The sequence below is a fragment of the Pseudophryne corroboree genome, chromosome 5, assembly GCF_028390025.1.
Source record: "Pseudophryne corroboree isolate aPseCor3 chromosome 5, aPseCor3.hap2, whole genome shotgun sequence".
Classification (NCBI taxonomy): Eukaryota; Metazoa; Chordata; class Amphibia; order Anura; family Myobatrachidae; genus Pseudophryne; species Pseudophryne corroboree.
The window spans coordinates 462,636,346-462,662,144 of record NC_086448.1 but is presented as its reverse complement, the minus strand read 5'-3'; the positions used below and the strand labels follow the sequence as shown (position 1 = coordinate 462,662,144).

Sequence of the window (25,799 nt, the reverse complement as noted above, 5' to 3'; positions counted from 1 at the left end):
CCCCTGTCATTAATGATTAAAATAATACTAAGAAGATAGTTATGACACAGAATATCTTCTTAGTATTATTTTAATAATAAATCCTTTTGCCTTTATATTATTATTATTATTTTTTTTACGATGTATAAAACATGTGTTGGAGGCACCCCTCTTGGTGCCTCCCGATCTCACAGTGAATGGTCCGGAAGCGGGGGGCGGGTCCAAGCATCGGGCATCAAAAACCCATTCCAAAAACCCCTGTAAGCGGCACCTAATAGCAGTGCCTCTGTGATAGAGGCGTGCTGTCAGCTCATATGAAAGCACGCCCCTGTCACAGAAACAGATGTGATTGGACAGTGAGCAGGGGCGGCCCTACCATTACCACAACCCTCTCTGGACTGTGTCTGACAGGTGTACAGATCTCTGTGCTCCTGTTCCCCCATCCCCGCTTCTCCCGTGTCTCGGCCGATGTCTCTGCAGCTGTCTGGGTCAGGTTGCGGCCGGCACTGTCTTTCAGATTCTCCCCCCCCCCCCAAGTGGGCAAACATCGGGCATACTGTTCCACTCACTGTGAAAGACGCAGGGGCATGAAGCTGCTCCAGGGCTCACTTCCCCCTGCACACACAGCTCATCCAGCGTAAAGTCAGCAGAGGATACAGTGTTTACTTCCTGTGGGTCCTCCTTCCCTCCCTGCTCACCAATCTGGTTCTGTTAGCCATCTGCTCAACCCTCCTGCTAAGTACAGTAGGTCCCTCCCCTCTCCCATCAGCTTCCTCCTTTTTCCTCAGCTTCCCTTTCATCTTCTCCCTCCCCTCAGAGCTCCAAATGCCCCGCCACCCTCGCGACCCCCCCCCCCCGTCCCCCCTCTTCAACACACACACACACACACACACACACACACACACACACACACACACACACACACCACCCCCTCCTCCTCCTCACTCAGACTGGTCCACCAGAAAAATGGAAGAAGAGACCAAGCATTATAACAGACTGCTTCAGTATGGGAAGGAGTTTCCAGATACTGTTTTCTATGTAAATGTGTTTTTTTGTACAATATCAAAATATATCACTGGCTATAAAACATTTAGGCTTAATTAGGGAAATAGCATATTCCCAAGTATGCAATCAATATATAGCCTAGGCAGTGTATATATAAAAAATAAATTATTTAATACACAAAATGACATAAAAATACATAAAAATGCATAAAAATATGTGAATAGCTGTATATCATGCGTACATCATCATGTACAGGATAAAAGATTATATCAAGCTTATCTGTCCATAAATAACTGGAATGCATGCGTACAGAATTCAGAGTGATAAATGTCTTATCTGTCCATAAGAGGAAATGTCAGCAGGTAGTCCCAACGCGTTTCGTCCGTCATCAGCAGGACTTCATCAAGGGAATAGATACATATAAACATATATACCGGTCTAAGCTAGTTACTGCATGTTAATTTACACCCAGTAAAAACAGCTGGTGCCGACAGAGTCGGCCACATACTAACTGTGTCTCCCCTACAGTGATTACTGTCGACAAGTACACAACTACCGACCCATTGAAACAGGCGTCGGCGATGCCGACAGTGACCTCAATGCCAGAGCACTCACTCCTGATGACACATGTCGACTAAAGCTATATTGGATAACCGACAGGGAGTACACCGACCTCTATAAATATACATACATACGCAGGGGCGGATCCAGGAAAAAATGACAGGGGGGGCACCTTGTGCATGCCGAAGGCGTGCGGCCCCATGAAGGTGTGCGTGGCCTCACAAGAGCGCTCCTTCTTTTTTATTTGATTACAGAGTATCTATAGATATATATATATATATATATATATATACATACATATATATATATATATATATATATATACATATATATATATATATACACATATACATATATATATATATATAAAAACAGAACATCGGGACAATCTTACTAGAGGCCAGAGAGAGGCATTGGCAAAGTTGGCAGCAAATAAAGATCTTGTATTTAGACCTGCGGACAAGGGGGGTGCCTTAGTTATCCAAAATCTTAAGGATTACAAAGAAGAGATTTCATCTCAGTTTAGTGACAGTGAGACCTATTGTCGCCTAATAGGTGACCCTACGGGACAATTCACAAAGGAGCTTACTGAATGTCTTAATTCTGCTGTTACAGCTGGTCAGATTTCCTCTGATGTAAAAGATGCCCTCATTCCTCAGCACCCTGTGGTGCCATTATTGTCTACCACGCCCAAAATACACAAACGGTTGGATAAACCCCCTGGTCGACCCATTATATCGGCTAGGGGGTCGTTATTTCAACCGGTGTCTATTTTTTTAGATGAAATCTTCCAGCCATATATTCAAAAGATGCCCAGATATTTACTGGACACGAGTACGTTATTGAGACGTCTTGAGGCTCTACCATTGTTACCTATGGATACAGTGCTCTGCACTATTGACGTGCAGAGCCTGTATACAGTCATCCCTCATGAAGGGGGCTTAGCAGCAGTTGATGCATTTTTGCATTCCCTATCAGATTACGAGGGGCCAGACATCTCCCTGTGCCTTAGATTATTGGAGATGACCTTATTGAAAAATTACTTTTTGTATGACGGTAAATATTACCTGCAGCGTCGTGGGTGTGCGATGGGGTCCAGCGTGGCCCCGTCGTACTCCAATATCTATATGTTTGGGATAGAGGATGAAATATTTTTTATCAATGCAGAAATATCCAATAAGATCCTATTAAATTTACATATTCTATTGATTCTAATACCATCCAATTTTTGGATGTTCAACTGACTATAGATAAAGGTAAAATCACTACATCATTGTACTCTAAGCCCACTGACCGCAATAATTACCTTCACTTTTCAAGTAGCCATCCATTGCCTCTGAAACGGGGGCTACCTTATTCCCAATTCTTGCGGGCTAAACGGATCACTTCTGATCCAGAATTAGCTATACATCATATTGACAATATGTCCCAAAAATTTCTGGAGCGAGGATATGACCCCCTGTTATTAAATCAGGCTAAAAATAAGAATTTACTTACCGATAATTCTATTTCTCGGAGTCCGTAGTGGATGCTGGGGTTCCTGAAAGGACCATGGGGAATAGCGGCTCCGCAGGAGACAGGGCACAAAAAGTAAAGCTTTAGGATCAGGTGGTGTGCACTGGCTCCTCCCCCTATGACCCTCCTCCAAGCCTCAGTTAGGATACTGTGCCCGGACGAGCGTACACAATAAGGAAGGATTTTGAATCCCGGGTAAGACTCATACCAGCCACACCAATCACACTGTACAACCTGTGATCTGAACCCAGTTAACAGTATGATAACAGCGGAGCCTCTGAAAAGATGGCTCACAACAATAATAACCCGATTTTTGTAACTATGTACAAGTATTGCAGATAATCCGCACTTGGGATGGGCGCCCAGCATCCACTACGGACTCCGAGAAATAGAATTATCGGTAAGTAAATTCTTATTTTCTCTATCGTCCTAGTGGATGCTGGGGTTCCTGAAAGGACCATGGGGATAATACCAAAGCTCCCAAACGGGCGGGAGAGTGCGGATGACTCTGCAGCACCGAATGAGAGAACTCCAGGTCCTCCTTAGCCAGGGTATCAAATTTGTAGGATTTTACCAACGTGTTTGCCCCTGACTAAATAGCCGCTCGGCAAAGTTGTAAAGCCGAGACCCCTCGGGCAGCCGCCCAAGATAAGCCCACCTTCCTTGTGGAATGGGCATTTACATATTTTGGCTGTGGCAGGCCTGCCACAGAATGTGCAAGCTGAATTGTATTACACATCCAACTAGCAATAGTCTGCTTAGAAGCAAGAGCACCCAGTTTGTTGGGTGCATACAGGATAACAGCAAGTCAGTTTTCCTGACTCCAGCCGTCCTGGAACCTATATTTACAGGGCCCTGACAACATCTAGTAACCTGGAGTCCTCCAAGTCCCTAGTAGGCGCAAGGCACCAAAATAAGCTGGTTCAGGTGAAACACTGACACCACCTTAGGGAGAGAACTGGGGACGAGTCCGCAGCTCTGCCCTGTCCAAATGGACAACCAGATATGGGCTTTTTTGAGAAAAAAAAAACACCAATTTGACACTCGCCTGGTCCAGGCCAGGGCCAAGAGCATGGTCACTTTTCATGTGAGATGCTTCAAATCCACAGATTTGACTGGTTTTAAACCAATGTGATTTGAGGAATCCCAGAACTACGTTGAGATCCCACAGTGCCACTGGAGGCACAAAAGGGGTTGTATATGCAATACTCCCTTGACAAACTTCTGGACTTCAGGAACTGAAGCCACTTCTTTCTGGAAGAAAATCGACAGGGCCGAAATTTGAACCTTAATGGACCCCAATTTTGAGGCCCATAGACACTCCTGTTTGCAGGAAATGCAGGAATCGACCGAGTTGAAATTTCTTCGTGGGGCCTTTCTGGCCTCACACCACGCAGCATATTTTTGCCACATGTGGTGATAATGTTGTGCGGTCACCTCCTTTCTGGCTTTGACCAGGGTAGGAATGACCTCTTCCGGAATGCCTTTTCCCTTAGGATCCGGCGTTCCACCGCCATGCCGTCAAACGCAGCTGCGGTAAGTCTTGGAACAGACATGGTACTTGCTGAAACAAGTCCCTTCTTAGCGGCAGAGGCCATAAGTCCTCTGTGAGCATCTCTTGAAGTTCCGGGTACCAAGTCCTTCTTGGCCAATCCGGAGCCATGAGTATAGTTCTTACTCCTCTACGTCTTATAAGTCTCAGTACCTTAGGTATGAGAAGCAGAGGATGGAACACATACACCGACTGGTACATCCATGGTGTTACCAGAACGTCCACAGCTATTGCCTGAGGGTCTCTTAACCTGGCGCAATACCTGTCCCGTTTTTTGTTCAGACGGGACGCCATCATGTCCACCTTTGGTATTTCCCAACGGTTTACAATCATGTGGAAAACTTCCCGATGAAGTTTCCACTCTGCCGGGTGGAGGTCGTGCCTGCTGAGGAAGTCTGCTTCCCAGTTTCCATTCCCGGAATGAAACACTGCTGACAGTGCTATCACATGATTTTCCGCCCAGCGAAAAGTCCTTGCAGTTTTTGCCATTGCCCTCCTGCTTCTTGTGCCGCCCTGTCTATTTACGTGGGCGACTGCCGTGATGTTTTTCCCACTGGATCAATACCGGCTGACCTTGAAGCAGAGGTCTTGCTAAGCTTAGAGTATTATAAATTTACCCTTAGCTCCAGTATATTTATGTGGAGAAAAGTCTCCAGACTTGATCACACTCCCTGGAAATTTTTTCCTTGTGTGACTGCTCCCCAGCCTCTCGGGCTGGCCTCCGTGGTCACCAGCATCCAATCCTGAATGCCGAATCTGCGGCCCTCTAGAAGATGAGCACTCTGTAACCACCACAGGAGAGACACCCTTGTCCTTGGATATAGGGTTATCCGCTGATGCATCTGAAGATGCGATCCGGACCATTTGTCCAGCAGATCCCACTGAAAAATTCTTGCGTGAAATCTGCCGAATGGAATTGCTTCGTAGGAAGTCACCATCTTTACCAGGACCCTTGTGCAATGATGCACTGATTTTAGGAGGTTCCTGACTAGCTCGGATAACTCCCTGGCTTTCTCTTCCGGGAGAAACACCTTTTTCTGGACTGTGTCCAGAATCATCCCTAGGCACAGCAGACTTGTCGTCGGGATCAGCTGCGATTTTGGAATATTTAGAATCCACCCGTGCTGTTGTAGCAGTATCCGAGATAGTGCTACTCCGACCTCCAACTGTTCCCTGGACTTTGCCCTTATCAGGAGATCGTCCAAGTAAGGGATAATTAAGACGCCTTTTCTTCGAAGAAGAATCATCATTTCGGCCATTACCTTGGTAAAGACCCGGGGTGCCGTGGACAATCCAAACGGCAGCGTCTGAAACTGATAGTGACAGTTCTGTACCACGAACCTGAGGTACCCTTAGTGAGAAGGGCAAATTTTGGACATGGAGGTAAGCATCCCTGATGTCTCGGGACACTATATAGTCCCCTTCTTCCTGGTTCGTTATCACTGCTCTGAGTGACTCCATCTTGATTTGAACCTTTGTAAGTGTTCAAATTTTTTTAGATTTAGAATAGGTCTCACCTAGCCTTCTGGCTTCAGTACCACAATATAATGTGGAATAATACCCCTTTTCTTGTTGTAGGAGGGGTAATTTGATTATCACCTGCTGGGAATACAGCTTGTGAATTGTTTCCCATACTGCCTCCTTGTCGGAGGGAGACCTTGGTAAACCAGACTTCAGGAGTCTGCGAAGGGGAAACGTCTCGACATTCCAATCTGTACCCCTGGGATACTACATGTAGGATCCAGGGGTCCTGTACGGTCCCAGCGTCATGCTGAGAGCTTGGCAGAAGCGGTGGAACGCTTCTGTTCCTGGGAATGGGCTGCCTGCTGCAGTCTTCTTCCCTTTCCTCTATCCCTGGGCAGATATGACTCTTATAGGGACGAAAGGACTGAGGCTGAAAAGACGGTGTCTTTTTCTGCAGAGATGTGACTTAGGGTAAAAACGGTGGATTTTCCAGCAGTTGCCGTGGCCACCAGGTCCGATGGACCGACCCCAAATAACTCCTCTTCCTTTATACGGCAATACACCTTTGTGCCGTTTGGAATCTGCATCACCTGACCACTGTCGTGTCCATAAACATCTTCTGGCAGATATGGACATCGCACTTACTCTTGATGCCAGAGTGCAAATATCCCTCTGTGCATCTCGCATATATAGAAAATGCATCCTTTAAATGCTCTATAGTCCATAAAATACTGTCCCTGTCAAGGGTATCAATATTTTTAGTCAGGGAATCCGACCAAGCCACCCCAGCTCTGCACATCCAAGCTGAGGCGATCGCTGGTCGCAGTATAACACCAGTATGTGTGTATATACTTTTTATGATATTTTCCAGCCTCCTGTCAGCTGGCTCCTTGAGGACGGCCCTATCTATAGACGGTACCGCCACTTGTTTTGATAAGCGTGTGAGCGCCTTATCCACCCTAAGGGGTGTTTCCCAACGCGCCCTAACTTCTGGCGGGAAAGGGTATACCGCCCATAATTTTCTATCGGGGGGAACCCACGCATCATCACACACTTCATTTAATTTATCTGATTCAGGAAAAACTACGGTAGTTTTTTCACATCCCACATAATACCCTCTTTTGTGGTACTTGTAGTATCAGAAATATGTAACACCTCCTTCATTGCCCTTAACGTGTGGCCATAATAAGGAATACGTTTGTTTATTCACCGTCGACACTGGATTCAGTGTCCGTGTCTGTGTCTGTGTCGACCGACTAAAGTAAACGGGCGTTTTAAAACCCCTGACGGTGTTTCTGAGACGTCTGGACCGGTACTAATTGTTTGTCGGCCGTCTCATGTCGTCAACCGACCTTGCAGCGTGTTGACATTATCACGTAATTCCCTAAATAAGCCATCCATTCCGGTGTCGACTCCCTAGAGAGTGACATCACCATTACAGGCAATTGCTCCGCCTCCTCACCAACATCGTCCTCATACATGTCGACACACACGTACCGACACACAGCACACACACAGGGAATGCTCTGATAGAGGACAGGACCCACTAGCCCTTTGGAGAGACAGAGGGAGAGTTTGCCAGCACACACCAAAAACGCTATAATTATATAGGGACAACCTTATATAAGTGTTTTCCCTTATAGCATCTTTTATATATTTCTAACGCCAAATTAGTGCCCCCCCTCTCTGTTTTAACCCTGTTTCTGTAGTGCAGTGCAGGGGAGAGCCTGGGAGCCTTCCCTCCAGCCTTTCTGTGAGGGAAAATGGCGCTGTGTGCTGAGGAGATAGGCCCCGCCCCTTTTTCGGTGGGCTCGTCTCCCGCTCTTTAATGGATTCTGGCAGGGGTTAAATATCTCCATATAGCCCCCGGAGGCTATATGTGAGGTATTTTTAGCCAAAAAAGGTTTTCATTTGCCTCCCAGGGCGCCCCCCTCCCAGCGCCCTGCACCCTCAGTGACTGCCGTGTGAAGTGTGCTGAGAGGAAATGGCGCACAGCTGCAGTGCTGTGCGCTACCTTAAGAAGACTGAGGAGTCTTCTGCCGCCGATTCTGGACCTCTTCTCGTTTCAGCATCTGCAAGGGGGCCGGCGGCGAGGCTCCGGTGACCATCCAGGCTGTACCTGTGATCGTCCCTCTGGAGCTAATGTCCAGTAGCCAAAGAAGCCAATCCATCCTGCACGCAGGTGAGTTCACTTCTTCTCCCCTAAGTCCCTCGTTGCAGTGATCCTGTTGCCAGCAGGACTCACTGTAAAATAAAAAACCTAAGCTAAACTTTTCTAAGCAGCTCTTTAGGAGAGCCACCTAGATTGCACCCTTCTCGGCCGGGCACAAAAATCTAACTGAGGCTTGGAGGAGGGTCATAGGGGGAGGAGCCAGTGCACACCACCTGATCCTAAAGCTTTACTTTTTGTGCCCTGTCTCCTGCGGAGCCGCTATTCCCCATGGTCCTTTCAGGAACCCCAGCATCCACTAGGACGATAGAGAAACTAAAGTTATGGCATTAGATCGCCAACAGCTATTAAATCATCATAAAGATAAGGATAATGACAGCATTCTACCCTGGGTTAATGGTTTTCATTCAGCCAGCAATTCCATTAAGAGGTCAGCTAAAAAACATTGGCACTTGATCCAATCGGATCCAGATTTGCCGCTTACACATACTAAACTAATGCCATGTTACCAACGACCGAGAAACCTACGGGATATATTAGTGAAATCGGATATTTATGATCCAGCACAACAAACCATGGCATTTGCGGGTAGAAAAGGGTGTTACAAGTGTACCTGTACCACTTGCCAGTATCTGATTTCTGGTAGTACCTTCCAGCATCCGCATACTGGTAGAACGTACCAGATCAGACACCGTTTGACATGTAGTTCCAGGTTTGTCGTTTATCAACTTTTGTGCCCCTGTGGCCTGTCATACATAGGTAAAACGGAGAGGGCATTTAAGGAGCGTATGACAGCCCACAGGTCAGCCATTAAAGCTGCCATAACTTCTGGTAAAAGTGATCAGCCTGTGGCTCGGCATTTTGCCAAAGCCCGACATACATTGACCTCCTTGAAGTACAGGATGATCGATCAGGTTCAGCCCTCTCTTCGAGGGGGGAATAGAGGGTTAAAATTATTGCAACTAGAGGTCCAATGGATCCAGCGGCTAGATACTATGGCACCTCGTGGACTAAATGAACATCTGGGTTTGAGCTGTTTGGTTTAGGACCCTGGGGTATCTAGTACGAATCTGCCATTTAACATTATGCATTATGTAGTTATAGATATGTATTATATGCACCTAGATAGGTTTTAACATATGAATTCAAAACTTGGGCCATTAGTACGATGATTAGTTATGATAGGCATGTACCTGTGTAATTGCTAATTGTAAGTAGGCTTATGTTATGATACATGTTTTTCTATGTAGCTTATGCTTGTTGTCATGTTGCCTTGGTGATGGGAGTACTATGATGATGTCAGTGACGCTTGCGTTCGCGCACCTGAGCGGGCTGCAATCCCGCCTCCGGATCAATGGCGCCAGTCACAGGGGTGAGATCACTATTTAGGTGAGTGTCTTTTTATGTGTGTTTGTTAAGCCTGAAGACGATGTGTTAAACATTGAAACGTTGCTTTCATTTACTGCCTGAGTCTCGTTACTTCAAGTCGCCTGGAGTGCCGCACATTCATTTGTATATATATATATATATATATATATATATATGAACATATGACCAAGAATAAAATATATTAAAATATTAAAATTTAGCCAGCCTTACATTAGCTACAGCCTCCGGTGCTCCACGCATCTCTCCTCCTTCTTCAGTGCAGCCTGCGGCACGCCAATGACTGAGCCGCAGGCTTGCTGAGCCGGACAGCAATTGGACAGCTGAGCCGCCGCTCAGCTGCCCTGACTACCGCTCTTAGAGCACTCTTAGTCAGGGCAGTTGAGCGACGGCTCAGCTGTCCAATTGCTGTCCGGCTCAGCAAGCCTGCGGCTCAGTCATTGGCGTGTCGCAGGCTGCACTGAAGAAGGAGGAGGACGTCAGGGACAGGGCAGCGGTGCTGGGGAGCTGGGACACGTAAGTGCAGCGCCGCAGATCGGATTGGAGAGATCCGATCTGCGGCGGGGGGCCCTTTTAGATTGGGCGGCCCGGGGTGCTTACCCCCAAGCCCCCCCTTAATCCGGCTCTGCCGCCGCCGCTGCCAGACCCTTCATCGAGGCGGGCGCCGTCTGCGCCGCCGCTTCTTTTTAAAAGGGACTGCTCTGTTGGTTTTTTTTAAAGTGCCAGACATGACAGGGGGGGCACGGGCCCGCGTGCCCCCCCTGGATCCGCCACTGTACGTACGCATAATATACAGAGTAAATGCCCAAATGCCTAAAATAGTGCTATATCTACACTATATAGCACTAAACACCGTGCCCCCCCCACAACTGCACTGTTTTTGGCGGGGACATACAGAAAAATGGTGCTGTCTCCCGAAGTGAGGGCTAAGCCCCGGCCCTTCTCGGCGCGCTTTGGCGCTCCAACATTATAGCTTTTATCATGCAAACGGGGGTGCCTATACAGTGTCACATACTGTATAGGTGCCTCAAAGTATATATATATATATATCTATATAGCTGCCCAGGGCGCTCCCCCTAGCGCCCTGCACCCTTGTACCGGCCGTTGGTGTGTGTGTGAGCAATGGTGCGCAGCACGGCCATTGGGGTATCCGGCGGGGGTATCGTAACCAGTGCCCAGGCACCTAAAATGTATATATCTGCCGTCGGTACCAACTTACAGTCACTTGCTGCCCATGGCGCCCTTCCCAGCACCCTGCACCCTGTGAGTGCCGTTGGTGTGTGGGAGCATGGAGCGCAGCGCGACCGCTGCGTGTTACCTCCGTTACTGAAGTCTTCTGCCGTCACTGAAGTCTTCTTTTCTTCTAATACTCACCCGGCTTCTTTCTTCTGGCTTCTGTGAGGGGGGTGACGGCGCGGCTCCGGGAACAAGCAGCTAGGCGAACCAAGTGATCGAACCCTCTGGAGCTAATGGTGTCCAGTAGCCTAAGAAGCAGAGCCCTTGAACTAAGACGAAGTAGGTCTGCTTCTCTCCCCTCACTCCCACGCTGCAGGGAGCCTGTGGCCAGCAGGTCTGCCTGAAAATAAAAAACCTAACAATAAAGTATTTTAGAGAAACTCAGTAGAGCTCTCCTAGTGTGTGTCCATTCTCTCCTGGGCACAAAATCTAACTGAGGTCTGGAGGATGGGCATAGAGGGAGGAGCCAGTTCACACCCATTGAAAGTCTTATAGTGTGCCCATGTCTCCTGCGGATCCCGTCTATACCCCATGGTCCTTACGGAGTCCCCAGCATCCTCTAGGACGTTTGAGAAAACATTATTACATTTACATTTTGTGGTTCATCTTTAATTAAATAAATAAAATAAAAAACGTACACAGGCCCATACATAGTAATATTTTGCGACTGTAATTTTTTTTTTTTTAGCAAACCTCTTCACATAGTAGGCAAAATAAACCTTCACATAACAATGGTTTAACCCTTGGGTATTGTTTATAGGAATGTGTTAATGCAGCACATAACTACAAATCGTTTAGTTTACAGTCTACAGGATACACTTTGTGGGGTATATTTACTAAGGTTGTCTGCAGTTCTGACCTGGGATTTAAAAGAACAGTAACATTTAATTGATCTTTAAAATCCAATGGCATGAAACGCCAAAAAGTGGCTTAGTAATGTCTCAGATTTTCTAGCACTATACTATATACTCCATTCCGTTCATTATGTTACCTGTATTAAAGAAGGTTTTATCTAAATGTAGAGAGACTGTCCCCTTCTTGATCAGTATTGAGTCTGGCAGTTGTAAAGATTCATTGGGGTAAATAAATGTTATGACTGCTGAAAACAATTCAGTTGTTGTCATTTTGTGACTGCTGCCAACTCAAGTTATGTCCACCAGATATGCCAAATATATGCCAGTCATTTAATGGGTAGAGACACTGAAATATTCCTTGGTGAAGCCTATATCCAGGTAATGTCTAGACAGAGTGGGACTATTGCATGTTATAATCTCTATCTCGGCATGTAACTGTCTTCAAACAGAAAACCAGCAAAGATACTATACAGAAAAATGCAGTATAAAACAAGATATGCAACAGAATGTATCATACCTTCTGACAAAACCTTTCCACAGCTGTACTCCTGAAAAACAAGTAAGAGTAAAAATAGGATTTTGGTTACCTACCGGTAAATTCTTTTCTCGTAGTCCGTAGATGACGCTGAGGTCCACATTAGTACCATGGGGTATAGACGGGTCCACCAGGAGCCATTGGCACTTTAAGAGTTTTAGAGTGTGGGCTGGCTCCTCCCTCTATGCCCCTCCTACCAGACTCAGTCTAGAAACTGTACCAGAGGAGACGGACATCTTCGAGAGAAGGATTTAACACAGATAGTGGTGAGATTCAAACCAGCTCACAAGGCACATCAAGCTAACTTAGCTTGAAAACTCAGCAACCGCTAAAAAATTACTTACCAAGTAACAATGCAGTACGTAACTAAAACAAAGTTGTACTGAACCAGATAACAATTGCAGAAAAACAAAGCACTGGGCGGGCGCCCAGCATCCTCTACGGACTACGAGAAAAGGATTTACCGGTAGGTAACCAAAATCCTATTTTCTCTTACGTCCTAGAGGATGCTGGGGTCCACATTAGTACCACGGGGATGAACCAAAGCTCCCAGAACAGGAGGGAGAGCGTGGAGGCTCCTGCAGAACTGATTGACTGAACTTCATATCATCAGAGGCCAAAGTATCGAACTTGTAGACCCAGACCAAGCTGCAGCTCGGCAAAGTTGGAACGCTGAGACACCCCGGGCAGCCGTCCAGGAAGACCCCACCTTACGAGTAGAGTGGGCCTTGACAGACATAGGACACGGCAAATCTGCCGTAGAATAAGCATGCTGGATAGTGATCCAGCGAGAGATCGTCTGCTTAGAAGCAGGACACCCAATTTTCTTGGGATCATAATGGACAAACAGAGAGTCCGATTTCCTCTGACGAGCAGTCCTCTTCACATATATTTTCAGAGCCCTTACGACATCCAAGGACTTTGATGAAATTGAGGAGTCAGTAGCCACTGGCACCACAATAGGTTGGTTGATATGAAATGTCGACACAACCTTCAGAAGAAACTGCTGACGTGTCCAGAGCTCAGCTCTAGTATGGGCTTTTACAGGACAAAGCCCCCAACTCCGACACACATTTAGCAGAAGCTAAAGCCAACAACGTGACAGCCTTCCACGTAAGAAACTTGATCTCAACTCCTGTAGAGGCTCGGACCAGTCCGATTGGAGGAACTGCAACACCACGTTAAGGTCCAAAGGCGCCGTAGGAGGTACAAAAGGAGGTTGGATGTGCAGAACTCCCTTCAAAGAGGTCTGAACCTCAGCAAGGGCAGCCAATTGTTTCTGGAAAAAATGGATAGGCCGAAATCTGGACCTTCACAGATCCCAACTTCAGGCCCATATCCACACCAGCTTGTAGGAAGAGGAGAAACCGTCCCAGTTGAAACTCCACCGCAGGAAATTTCTTGGACTCACACCAAGATACATATTTTTTCCAAATGCAATGGTAATGTTTAGACGTTACTCCTTTCCTAGCCTGTATCATGGTAGGAATAACTTTGTTCGGAGTGCCCTTCCGAGCTAGTATCCAGTGTTCAATCTCCATGCCGTCAAACGTAGCCACGGTAAGTCTTGATAGGCGAACGGCCCCTGCTGCAGCAGCTCCTCCCGAAGAGGAAGAGGCCTCGGCTCTTCTTGCAGTAGATCCAGAAGATCCGCGTACCAAGCCCTTCTTGGCCAGTCTGGGGCAATGAGGATCGCTTGAACCCTTGTTCTCCTTATGAGCTTTAGAACTCTTGGGATGAGTGGAAGTGGAGGAAACACGTACACCGACTGGAACACTCATGGAGTCACTAGGGCATTCACCGCCACTGCTTGTGGGTCCCTCAACCTGGAACAATACCGCCGAAGCTTCTTGTTGAGACGAGAGGCCATCATGTCGATCTGGGGTACGCCCCAAAGATCTGTTACCTCCTTGCACACCTCTGGATGGAGACCCCACTCCCCTGGATGGAGATCGTGTCTGCTGAGGAAGTCCGCTTCCCAGTTGTCTACTCCCAGAATAAAGATTGCTGACAGCACCACCGCGTGCTTTTCTGCCCAGAGGATGATTCTTGTTACCTCTGCCATTGCAGCTCTGCTCTTCGTTCCACCCTGTCGGTTTATGTAAGCCACTGTTGTCACGTTGTCCAACTGCACTTGAATGGCCCGATTTCTCAGAAGATGGGCCGCTTAGAGAATACCGTTGTAGACGGCTCTTAGTTCCAGAATGTTTATCGGGAGGTCGGTTTCCAGACTTGACCACCTTCCTTGGAAGGTTTCCCCTTGAGTGACTGCGCCCCAGCCCCGAAGACTTGCATCCGTGGTTAGAAGGATCCAGTCCTGAATCCCGAACCTGCAGCCCTCCAGAAGGTGAGGTAATTGTAGCCACCAGAGGAGTGAAATTCTGGCCTTTGGCAACAGACGTATTCTCCGGTGCATGTGTAGATGGGATCCCGACCACTTGTCCAGGAGATCCAGTTGGAAGGATCAAGCGTGAAACCTCCTGTACTGCAGAGCCTTGTAAGAGGCCACCATCTTCCCCAGAAGGCGAATGCACTGATGAACTGACACCCGGGCTGGCTTCAGGACATCCCGGACCATCTTTGAATCACCAACGCCTTTTCTTCTGTGAAAAACACCCTCTGCACTTCCGTGTCGAGGATCATTCCCAGAAAGGACAACCTCCTGGTTGGCTCCAAATGTGATTTTAGAAGATTCAGGATCCAACCATTTTCCCTGAGAAGCTGGGTCGTGAGTGCTATGGACCGTAACAGCTTCTCCTTGGACAATGCCTTTATCAGCAGATAGTCCAGATACGGAATTATGTTCATCCCCCATCTGCGGAAGAGAATCATCATCTCCGCCATCACCTTGGTGAATACCCTCGGTGCTGTGGAGAGGACGAATGGGAGGGCCTGGAACTGAAAGTGACAGTCCAACAGTGCGAATCAAAGATAAGCTTGATGTGGCAGCCAAATCGGAATGTGGAGGTATGCATCCTTGATATCCAGGGATACTAGGAATTCCCCCTCCTCCAGACCTGATATCACTGCCCATAGAGACTCCATTTTGAACTTGAAGTCCCTTAAAAAGGGGTTTAGTGATTTTAAGTTCAGAATGGGCCTGGCCGAACCATCCGGTTTCGGTATTCCGAAAAGGTTTGAATAGTAACCTTTGTTTTGCATATGAGGTGGTACTGGCATAATAACCTGTGCCTCCAAGAACTTCTGGACGGCTTCTTGCAGGACAGTCCTGTCCGCCAGCAGAGCTGGCAAGCCTGATCTGAAAAATCGGCAAGGGAGTGTCACAACTGAGGGCCTGAGCTGACGGGAGGCAGCCTCAGTTGTAGGGGCTGAGATGTACTGGAACCTGGGAGGTTGTATCAGACCCCTGGACATGTAAGTAACATGAATAATAACTGCCCGAAGGCGTGACCACGACAACTTGGATAAAAGTCAATGATGTTTATTATGACAACTCCGCAACACAGCAGCAGTAAAAGAAAATGTAAAAGTCAGCAAAGAATAAATACAGTTCCTGGGTACTACAGGATGGCAGGAGCCACAGGGCACTGGTAGTGTGAGATAGTTCTTATGATCTTCTAGATGGAAAGTCCTTACCAGGCCCGACTGTAGCAATGGAGATAACCCAGGATTGTGCCAGCTGGTGTTCCAGGAAAAGCTGGGTTGCTGAAGATAAAACAGCTGCTGTGGATACTGGCTGGAACCAGACTGTTGTTAGCACGGAGTGGATACTGGCTGGAACCAGTTAAATAATAAATGAACTTGGGAGCGATGAAATATGAACTGAAATGTAGAACTTGAGAGCGGAGAAATAATAATACCGGTGGAGAGTGGTAAAGTGTAGAAAGGACACCGGCCCTTTAAGGGAAGCTGTACTCTGCTGGAAGCTGAGCTGGAAGCAGGTAATGTTGTAACTGGAAACAGATAAATCCACAATGGATTGGAGAGTCAGGCTACACCGCAGGTGGAATGCTGGTGCGGGTCTCTATGGTGGAAGTCTTGAGACAGGAGCTGGAACCTGGAAGACAATCACAGGAGAGAGACAAACAGGAACTAGGTTTGACAACCAAAGCACTGACGCCTTCCTTGCTCAGGCACAGTGTATTTATACCTGCAGCAAGGAAGGGATTGGCTAGGCAATTATGCAGATGAACAATACTGACAACAGATTGGAGGAAATGATCAGCTGACAGAATCCAAGATGGCTGCGCCCATGCAGACACTTGGAGGGAAGTTTGGTTTGTAATCCATGTGGTAATGAAAACAGTAATGGCGGCGCCGGCCACTGGAGACAGGAGACGCCAGGCTGACAAGTGCACATCCAACCACGCGGACACAGCGGAGGCCGCGGCTGACGTAATCGCCACTCTGACACTCTGCATGCAGAAGCTCAGGGACGGCGGCGGAGGCCGCGGGAGACGCCATGCCAGATGTAATAAGGCGTTACTGTGACAGCGTCTCAGAGAGACAGGAGAGGATGCAGGAATGTGAACATTAGGATAACAGATGGGATCCGGTCCTGGAGCGCTGAGCCAGCCTTAGGAGGCATCTGATGGGTAAGAAATGGCGTCCAGATACCCGGATCGTGACAGCACCCCCCCCTTTAGGAGTGGCCCCAGGACACTTCTTTGGCTTTTGAGGAAACTTGGAATGGAATCTCCGGACCAAGGCAGGAGCATGGACATCAGAAGCATTGGTCCATGAACGTTCCTCAGGACCATAACCCTTCCAGTCAATAAGATATTGTAGTTGACCGTAACGGTGACGTGAGTCCAGGATCTTGGCCACTTCATACTCAACGCCTCGTTGAGTTTGGACTTTCGGAGTTGGAGGAAGTGAGGAATGAAACCGATTCAAGATCAGCGGTTTCAACAGGGAAACATGGAATGTCCTGGGTATTTTTAAGAAGGGAGGCAACTGGAGTCTGTAAGCAACAGGATTGATGACTTGTTCAATCTTGAAAGGACCGATATAGCGAGGTGCAAACTTCATACTGGGAACTCTTAACCTCAAATTCTTCGTGGATAACCATACCCGATTACCCACCTTGAGAGCAGGAACTGCTCGACGCTTCTTATCCGCAAACTTCTTGTACCTGAACGATGCCTTGAGCAGAGCTGATCGTACGCTCTTCCAGATATTGGCAAACTGATGCAAGGTGATATCCACTGCGGGAACAGAAGTTGCTGGAAGCGGTTGGAACTCAGGGACTTTAGGGTGGAATCCAAAGTTAGTGAAGAATGGTGTTGAAGCAGATGAAGAATGATACTGGTTGTTATGACAGAACTCGGCCCAGGGAAGTAATTGAACCCAGTCATCTTGAGAGGAGGACACATAGATGCGGAGGAAGGCCTCCAAGTCCTGATTCACCCTCTCGGTTTGACCATTGGTCTGAGGATGGTAAGCCGTGGAAAACTTTAGCTTGACTTGGAGGACTTGACATAAACTTCGCCAGAATTTGGCTGTGAATTGAACTCCTCGATCTGAGATAATTTCTTCAGGAAGACCGTGGAGTCGGAAGATCTCTTGTATGAATACTTGAGCCAACTTGGAAGCTGACGGAAGACCGGTGAGAGGAATGAAGTGTGCCATCTTGGTGAACCGGTCAACTACCACCCAGATGGTATTGAACTTGTTGCACATGGGTAAGTCTGTAATGAAATCCATCGACAAGTGGGTCCATGGTCGACGGGGAACGGATAGTGGAACCAGTTGCCCCGCAGGCGACTGGCGGGATACTTTATGTTGGGCACACTTTGGGCAAGATGCAATAAACTCCAAGACGTCCTTTTTCAGAGTTGGCCACCAATAGGACCTAGAGATAAACTCCAGGGTTTTTTGGATACCTGTATGTCCGGCAAAACGGGAAGCATGGGCCCAATGCATGAGCTTCTTCCTTAGCATCGGCTTCACAAAACTTTTCCCTGATGGGGGCGTAGAGTCCATCCCTACCGTGGAGAATGCCAACGGATTTATAATAGGATGCTTGTCTGAAGACTCTGACTCATTTTCTTGCTCCCATGAGCGGGAAAGGGCATCGGCCTTGCGATTCTGAGAGCCCGGACAGAACTGGAGTTTAAAGTCGAACCTGGAAAAGAAAAGTGCCCATCTGGCCTGACGAGGGTTGAGACATTGTGCGCCCTTCAGGTATAAAAGGTTCTTGTGGTCTGTAAGTATGGTGATTGAATGAGAAGCTCCCTCCAACAGATACCTCCACTCTTCTAGAGCGAGCTTGATGGCTAGCAACTCCTGGTCGCCAATGGCATAGTTGCGCTCAGCTGGGGAGAACTTTCGGGAGAAGAAACTGCAAGGGTGTAAATGGCCATCTTTAGCCCTCTGAGATAACACCGCTCCTACTCCAACGGAGGTGGCATCCACCTCTAAGATGAAAGGAGAGTCGATGTCAGGCTGTTTCAGAACAGGCGCAGAGATGAACCTTTGTTTTAAAAGATGAAATGCTTGCATGGCTTCTTCAGACCACTTGGATGGGTTAGCACCCTTCTTAGTGAAAGCAGTAATAGGCGCCACAATGGTGGAAAAGTCTCGTATAAACTTTCGGTAATAGTTGGCGAACCCTAAGAACCTCTGGACCCCTTTGAGGGTTAAGGGTACCGGCCAATTTTGGATTGCTTGTAGTTTCTCAGGATCCATCTCTAGTCCGGAACCGGACACAATGTACCCTAGAAACGGAATGGACTTGACTTCAAAGACGCATTTTTCTAATTTGCAATAGAGATGATTGACACGGAGACGGGACAGAACCTCTTTAACCCAAAAACGATGTTCCTCTAAATCGTTGGCAAAAATGAGGATATCGTCTAGATAGACCACGACATGACGGTATAGAATGTCTCTGAAGATCTCATTGACAAAATGCTGGAAGACAGCTGGAGCATTGCTCAATCCGAAGGGCATGACGAGGTACTCATAATGTCCGTCACGGGTGTTAAAGGCGGTCTTCCACTCGTCACCCTCACGGATCCGGATGAGATTGTATGCACCTCGCAAGTCCAGCTTTGTAAAGATGGTAGCTCCGCTAACTCTGTCAAAGAGCTCAGTAATCAGGGGTAAAGGATAACGGTTCTTGATGGTAATGTCGTTCAAACCTCTGTAGTCGATGCACGGCCGCAGACCACCATCTTTCTTTTTTACAAAAAAGAAGCCTGCGCCGGCTGGAGAAGAAGAAGGTCGAATGAACCCCTTTGCTAGGTTCTCTTTAATATATTCCTCCATAGAATGCGTCTCAGGCAGAGACAACGGATAAGTTCGGCCTCGAGGTGGAACCTTCCCTGGAACGAGATCAATCGGACAGTCCCATTCTCTATGAGGAGGAAAGATATCAGCAGAAGCTTTACTGAACACATCCGTGAAATCTTGATATGGAGGAGGTGGAACATCAGACGACCTGGGGGAGGAAGAACAGACAGGCAATACTTTAAACAAACATGTCTCAGCACAGGAGGAACCCCATGCCAGGATTTGCGTAGTCGTCCAATCAATTGTAGGATTGTGAAGACGGAGCCATGGAAGGCCCAGGACCACAGGATGTGTGGCTCTTGGAATCACTAAAAAAGAAATAAGTTCGGAATGAAGAACTCCCACTCTCAGACGAACTGGTAGAGTCCTTAAAGAAATAACTGCATCAAAAATTTTGCTGCCATCCACGGCAGTTAAAGAAATGGACGAAGGAAGTCTCTTGGTGGGTAGGGACCACCGTTTAACATAGGCTTCGGTAATAAAGTTCCCAGCTGCTCCGGAATCCAGGAGGGCAATGACGTTCCGATAACGTTGAGCAACTTGAAGCGAGACTGGGAGATTACAATCTTGAGGAGATGGAGAGGAGATCATTACTCCTAGCCGGCCCTCTCCTTGACGAGGTAGGATTTGGAGTTTCCCGGACGTTTGGGACAGGCATTAATGGTGTGAGACGGAGCTGCACAATAGAGACAGAGAAACTCGGAGAGACGTCTTCGGCGCTCAGCAGGAGTTAAACGGGAACGGCCAAGTTGCATGGGCTCATCTTTAGATGGTGACAGTTGACGAGGAGGAGGAGCAGAAGATTTTGGAGCAGATGATCTTCCACGCTCAGTTGCTCTCTCTCTGAAACGTAAATCAACTTTCGTGCAGAGTGAGATTAGCTCATCTAACTTAGAAGGTAAGTCTCTGGTAGCTAACTCATCTTTAATACGCTCGGATAAGCCATGCCAGAATGCAGCATACAGGGCCTCGTCGTTCCATGCCAGTTCGGATGCCAGGATCTGGAACTGTATCAGATATTGTCCTACAGTACGTGACCCCTGGCGTAAACGGAGAATCTCGGATGAAGCTGAGGTTACCCGGCCTGGCTCGTCGAAGATGCGCCTGAATGTTGACACGAAGGCAGTGTAGGAAGATAGCAGGGTGTCGGACCTCTCCCATAACGGTGATGCCCAATCAAGGGCTGAGCCACTGAGAAGAGAAATAATGTAGGCAATTTTTGTACGGTCACTGGGAAAATTGCCAGGTTGTAGCTCAAACTGAATCTCACACTGGTTGAGAAATCCCCTGCAGAATCTTGGAGATCCGTCAAATTTGCTGGCGTTGGAAGATGAAGACGTGGAGCAGAAATGGGTAAGGTGGGTGGGGTTATAGCTGGAGTCACTGTGGTTGACGCACCAGACGCGCCTGATCCACGGAGAGTTGTCTGAATCCCATCCAGCCGAGTAGAGAGATCCTGGAGACAGCGGATGATGTGGCCCTGTGCAGCCTCCTGATGTTCTAGTCGGGCTGCCAGTTCTTGCATCGGCCTGGCCGCTTGATCCTGGTCTCCGGCTGGATTCATTAGGTCAGTGCTTACTGTCACAACTGAGGGCCTGAGCTGACGGGAGGCAGCCTCAGTTGTAGGGGCTGAGATGTACCGGAACCTGGGAGGTTGTATCAGACCCCTGGACATGTAAGTAACATGAATAATAACTGCCCGAAGGCGTGACCACGACAACTTGGATAAAAGTCAATGATGTTTATTATGACAACTCCGCAACACAGCAGCAGTAAAAGAAAACGTAAAAGTCAGCAAAGAATAAATACAGTTCCTGGGTACTACAGGATGGCAGGAGCCACAGGGCACTGGTAGTGTGAGATAGTTCTTATGATCTTCTAGATGGAAAGTCCTTACCAGGCCCGACTGTAGCAATGGAGATAACCCAGGATTGTGCCAGCTGGTGTTCCAGGAAAAGCTGGGTTGCTGAAGATAAAACAGCTGCTGTGGATACTGGCTGGAACCAGACTGTTGTTAGCACGGAGTGGATACTGGCTGGAACCAGTTAAATAATAAATGAACTTGGGAGCGATGAAATATGAACTGAAATGTAGAACTTGAGAGCGGAGAAATAATAATACCGGTGGAGAGTGGTAAAGTGTAGAAAGGACACCGGCCCTTTAAGGGAAGCTGTACTCTGCTGGAAGCTGAGCTGGAAGCAGGTAATGTTGTAACTGGAAACAGATGAATCCACAATGGATTGGAGAGTCAGGCTACACCGCAGGTGGAATGCTGGTGCGGGTCTCTATGGTGGAAGTCTTGAGACAGGAGCTGGAACCTGGAAGACAATCACAGGAGAGAGACAAACAGGAACTAGGTTTGACAACCAAAGCACTGACGCCTTCCTTGCTCAGGCACAGTGTATTTATACCTGCAGCAAGGAAGGGATTGGCTAGGCAATTATGCAGATGAACAATACTGACAACAGATTGGAGGAAATGATCAGCTGACAGAATCCAAGATGGCTGCGCCCATGCAGACACTTGGAGGGAAGTTTGGTTTGTAATCCATGTGGTAATGAAAACAGTAATGGCGGCGCCGGCCACTGGAGACAGGGGACGCCAGGCTGACAAGTGCACATCCAACCACGCGGACACAGCGGAGGCCGCGGCTGACGTAATCGCCACTCTGACACTCTGCATGCAGAAGCTCAGGGACGGCGGCGGAGGCCGCGGGAGACGCCATGCCAGATGTAATAAGGCGTTACTGTGACAGCGTCTCAGAGAGACAGGAGAGGATGCAGGAATGTGAACATTAGGATAACAGATGGGATCCGGTCCTGGAGCGCTGAGCCAGCCTTAGGAGGCATCTGATGGGTAAGAAATGGCGTCCAGATACCCGGATCGTGACAGGGAGATTTTGAAATTCCAGCTTGTACCCCTGGGACACAATATCTTGCACCCAGGGGTCCAGGCCGGAGGACACCCAGACATGACTGAAATGTCTGAGTCTCGCTCCCACCAGCCCCACCTCCGGGGCGTGTAGTCCACCGTCATGCGGAGAACTTTGGTGTACATGAAGCAGGTTTCTGTTCCTGGGAACCTGCAGCCGCAGGTTTCTTGGACTTGGGCCGACCTCCCCGAAAGAAGGTGTTGGACGGTTTGGCCTTTCTGGGCTTGGTAGACCGAAAGGGCTGTGATGTAACTGAAGAAAAGGGTTTCTTTGGAGCAGGTGTAGCTGAGGGAAGAAAGGGTGACTTACCAGCCGTAGCCGTGGAGATCCACGCATCTAACGCTTCCCCAAAGAGAGCCTGACCTGTGTAGGGTAGGGTCTCCACATTTCTCCTGGATTCCGCGTCGGCAGACCACTAGCGCAACAACAGTCCTCGACGAGCTGATACTGACATGGAGGAAATTCCCGCACCCATGGAACCCAGGTCCTTCATGGATTCTACCATAAATCCTGCCGAATCCTGAATGTTACGTAAAACAATTCAACATCACATTTTTCCATAGTATCCAAGTCCTCAAGTAACGTGCCTGCCCACTTTACTATAGCCTTGGCAATCAAAGCACTGGCAATAGTGGGTGTAGTATTGCCCCAGAAGCCGTGTACATGGATTTGAGCGTATTATCAATTTTACGATCAGCCGGCTCTTTCTAGGCGGAGATCCTGGAACAGGTAAAACCACCCTTTTTGAGAGTGGATACTGACGCGTCAACAATTGGCGGGTTTTCCCATTTTTATTTCTATCCTCTACCGGGAAAGGAAACGCTACCAGAACCCTTTTTGGTGGGTATTTGGAATTTTTTATCTGGGTTTTCCCAAGCCTTTTCAAATATAGCATTTAATTCCTTTGACGCAGGGAAGGTTAGCAAGGCTTTCTTAGTGTCAGTGAAGTAAGCTTCCTCAACCTGCTTGGGTGTTGTATCAGCAATATTCAACAAATCCCTAATAACCTCTATTATCAACTGCACCCCCTTAGCAAGAGATGCTGTTCCCCGCAACACATCCCCGTCACCGTCTGCAGTGTCAGAATCGGTATCAGTATCATCCTGCATGATCTGTGCAAGAGCACGTTTATGTGAATATACAGCGGGGAGCCCTGAGGTACCAGAACTGGGCCAGACTGCCATAGAGTTCTGTAAAGCCTGAGTTGCAGATTCATTTTGTGCAACCCTATTTGAAATCTGAGAAATCATAGATCTGATAGAGGATAACCACTCAGGCTCCCTTGCTGGAATCTGAACCAGTGCAATCCTGATTACATGGAATGGGATCATCCTGAGAGAACATATCCTCTGCAGCATATGACACAGAGTCCCTGGACATTTCTTAATGGAGACCACAGACACTCCACACACAGAGGGGAGGACAGACAGAGTTTCACCCCCAAGAATGGCAAGAGAGACAGAGATTGGAGCCAACCCACACACATCGCTTTTAATATAAAGGGAGACCCCCTATCAGCGCTGACTGTGCACCTTAATAGGTACACAGTCGTTTTGCAGCCTCTCCCCATTCTACAACCCCCTGGTACCAAGAGAGATAGCTGGAGTTGCTGTGAAGAGACTTGCTCTTCACTGACAGCGTTGTGCAGGCAGGAAAATGGCGCTGAACACTGCTGGGTATGCTCTGAGGAGAAGCTCTGCCCCCAAAATGGCGCTGTCTTCCCACTCTTTATAGGATTATACTGGCCTGAGGATTTATGCTGGCTGAGATCCCGGGACCCCGACAGGCTGTGTGACCAGTGTAGGGTGTAGGTGCTGGCTCAGGGCGCCCCTCACAGCGCCGCACAATGTACCGCTGAGCCTCCAGAGCACAGTTAATACTGTGCTCCTACCCTGATGCCCCCATCTTCACACCAGCCCCCCGCTTGCTTGGGGGGTCGGTGACTCATTCGACACTGATCTTATGGCTCTGTAAGGTAGTTGACTTGACGTGCCTTGTATGTGTGAGCTGGTATGAATCTCACCACTATCTGTGTATAATCCTTCTCTCGCAGTATGTCATCTCCTCGGGTACAGTTTCTAAACTAAGTCTGGTAGGAGGGGCATAGAGGGAGGAGCCAGCCCACACTCTCAAACTCTTAAAATGCCAATGGCTCCTGGTGGAACCGTCTATACCCCATGATACTAATGTGGACCCCAGTATCCTCTAGGACTTAAGAAAAAAAAAACAAAAGATGGTACAGTACATCTCAAACAGTACTTACTGTACATGTTTAAATATTTTTTTATTTTTTTTTACATTACCACGCCTCTCCCCCATATCAGTATAGCTAGGTTTCAATGCCCGTGAACCTCACCTTTATGGGAGAGATTTTACCCACAGATAGGAATACATTGCTACATGCTGACAGCTTCCATCCGAAATTTAGACATAGAGGCTAAGACCTTGAGAAACTGCTTCAGGTTAAAACTAAAACTCTACAATGCAATCGTAATTCTCTTTTGTCTACCAATTCCGGAGAACGTGGCAATATACGAATGCCTTGGATTAATCACTATAATGTATGCAGTAGTGGTATTGCTAAAGCAGCCAAGAAATTGTGGCTGATTTTGAGTTCTGATAGGGATCTTAACATAGGAGATACGAGCATCATGCCTTATTTTACGAGGGGTAAGAATGTCAAAGATTGGGTAGTCAAAATCAGTATTATGCGTCTGTAGACTTCTCAGAGCGAGCAAAATATATTTTTGTCCCTTAAGAAAGGTTGTTTCAGGTGCTTGAACTGTACTACCTGCAGATCCTTGACTGTCGGCAAATTCTTCTGTAATCCATATAGTGGCAAGAAATATGAGATTCGCCATAGAGTCTCATGTACTACGAAATGTATTATTTACCTGATCACATTCCCTTGCTGGCTTAATTATGTTGGCAAAACCAACCAAACTTTATGGGAACGGATTGCCAATCATAAATTGGCCATCAGGAATGCTTTGGCATCTGGTTGTAGTGATCAGCCAGTTGCCTGTCACTTTTTACAAGCTCGACACAGTGTAGCCTGTATTAAATACACTGCTCAAAAAAATAAAGGGAACACTAAAATAACACATCCTAGATCTGAATGAATGAAATATTCTTATTAAATACTTTGTTCTTTACATAGTTGAATATGCTGACAACAAAATCACACAAAAATTATCAATGGAAATCAAATTTATTAACCCATGGAGGTCTGGATTTGGAGTCACACTCAAAATTAAAGTGGAAAAACACACTATAGGCTGATCCAACTTTGATGTAATGTCCTTAAAACAAGTCAAAATGAGGCTCAGTAGTGTGTGTGGCCTCCACGTGCC

General features: G+C 47.6%; 1 protein-coding gene across 1 annotated transcript in view; it reads right to left on the bottom strand.

Annotated features, from left to right (window-relative positions):
- The window catches only part of RETREG1 (reticulophagy regulator 1), a 426,697-nt gene that overhangs the window by 317,997 nt on the left and 82,901 nt on the right, over positions 1-25,799 (bottom strand). The window contains exon 3 of the mRNA XM_063922947.1: positions 12,240-12,270. Coding sequence (XP_063779017.1) covers positions 12,240-12,270 — 31 coding nt within the window. The remainder of the gene's footprint in view (positions 1-12,239; positions 12,271-25,799) is intronic.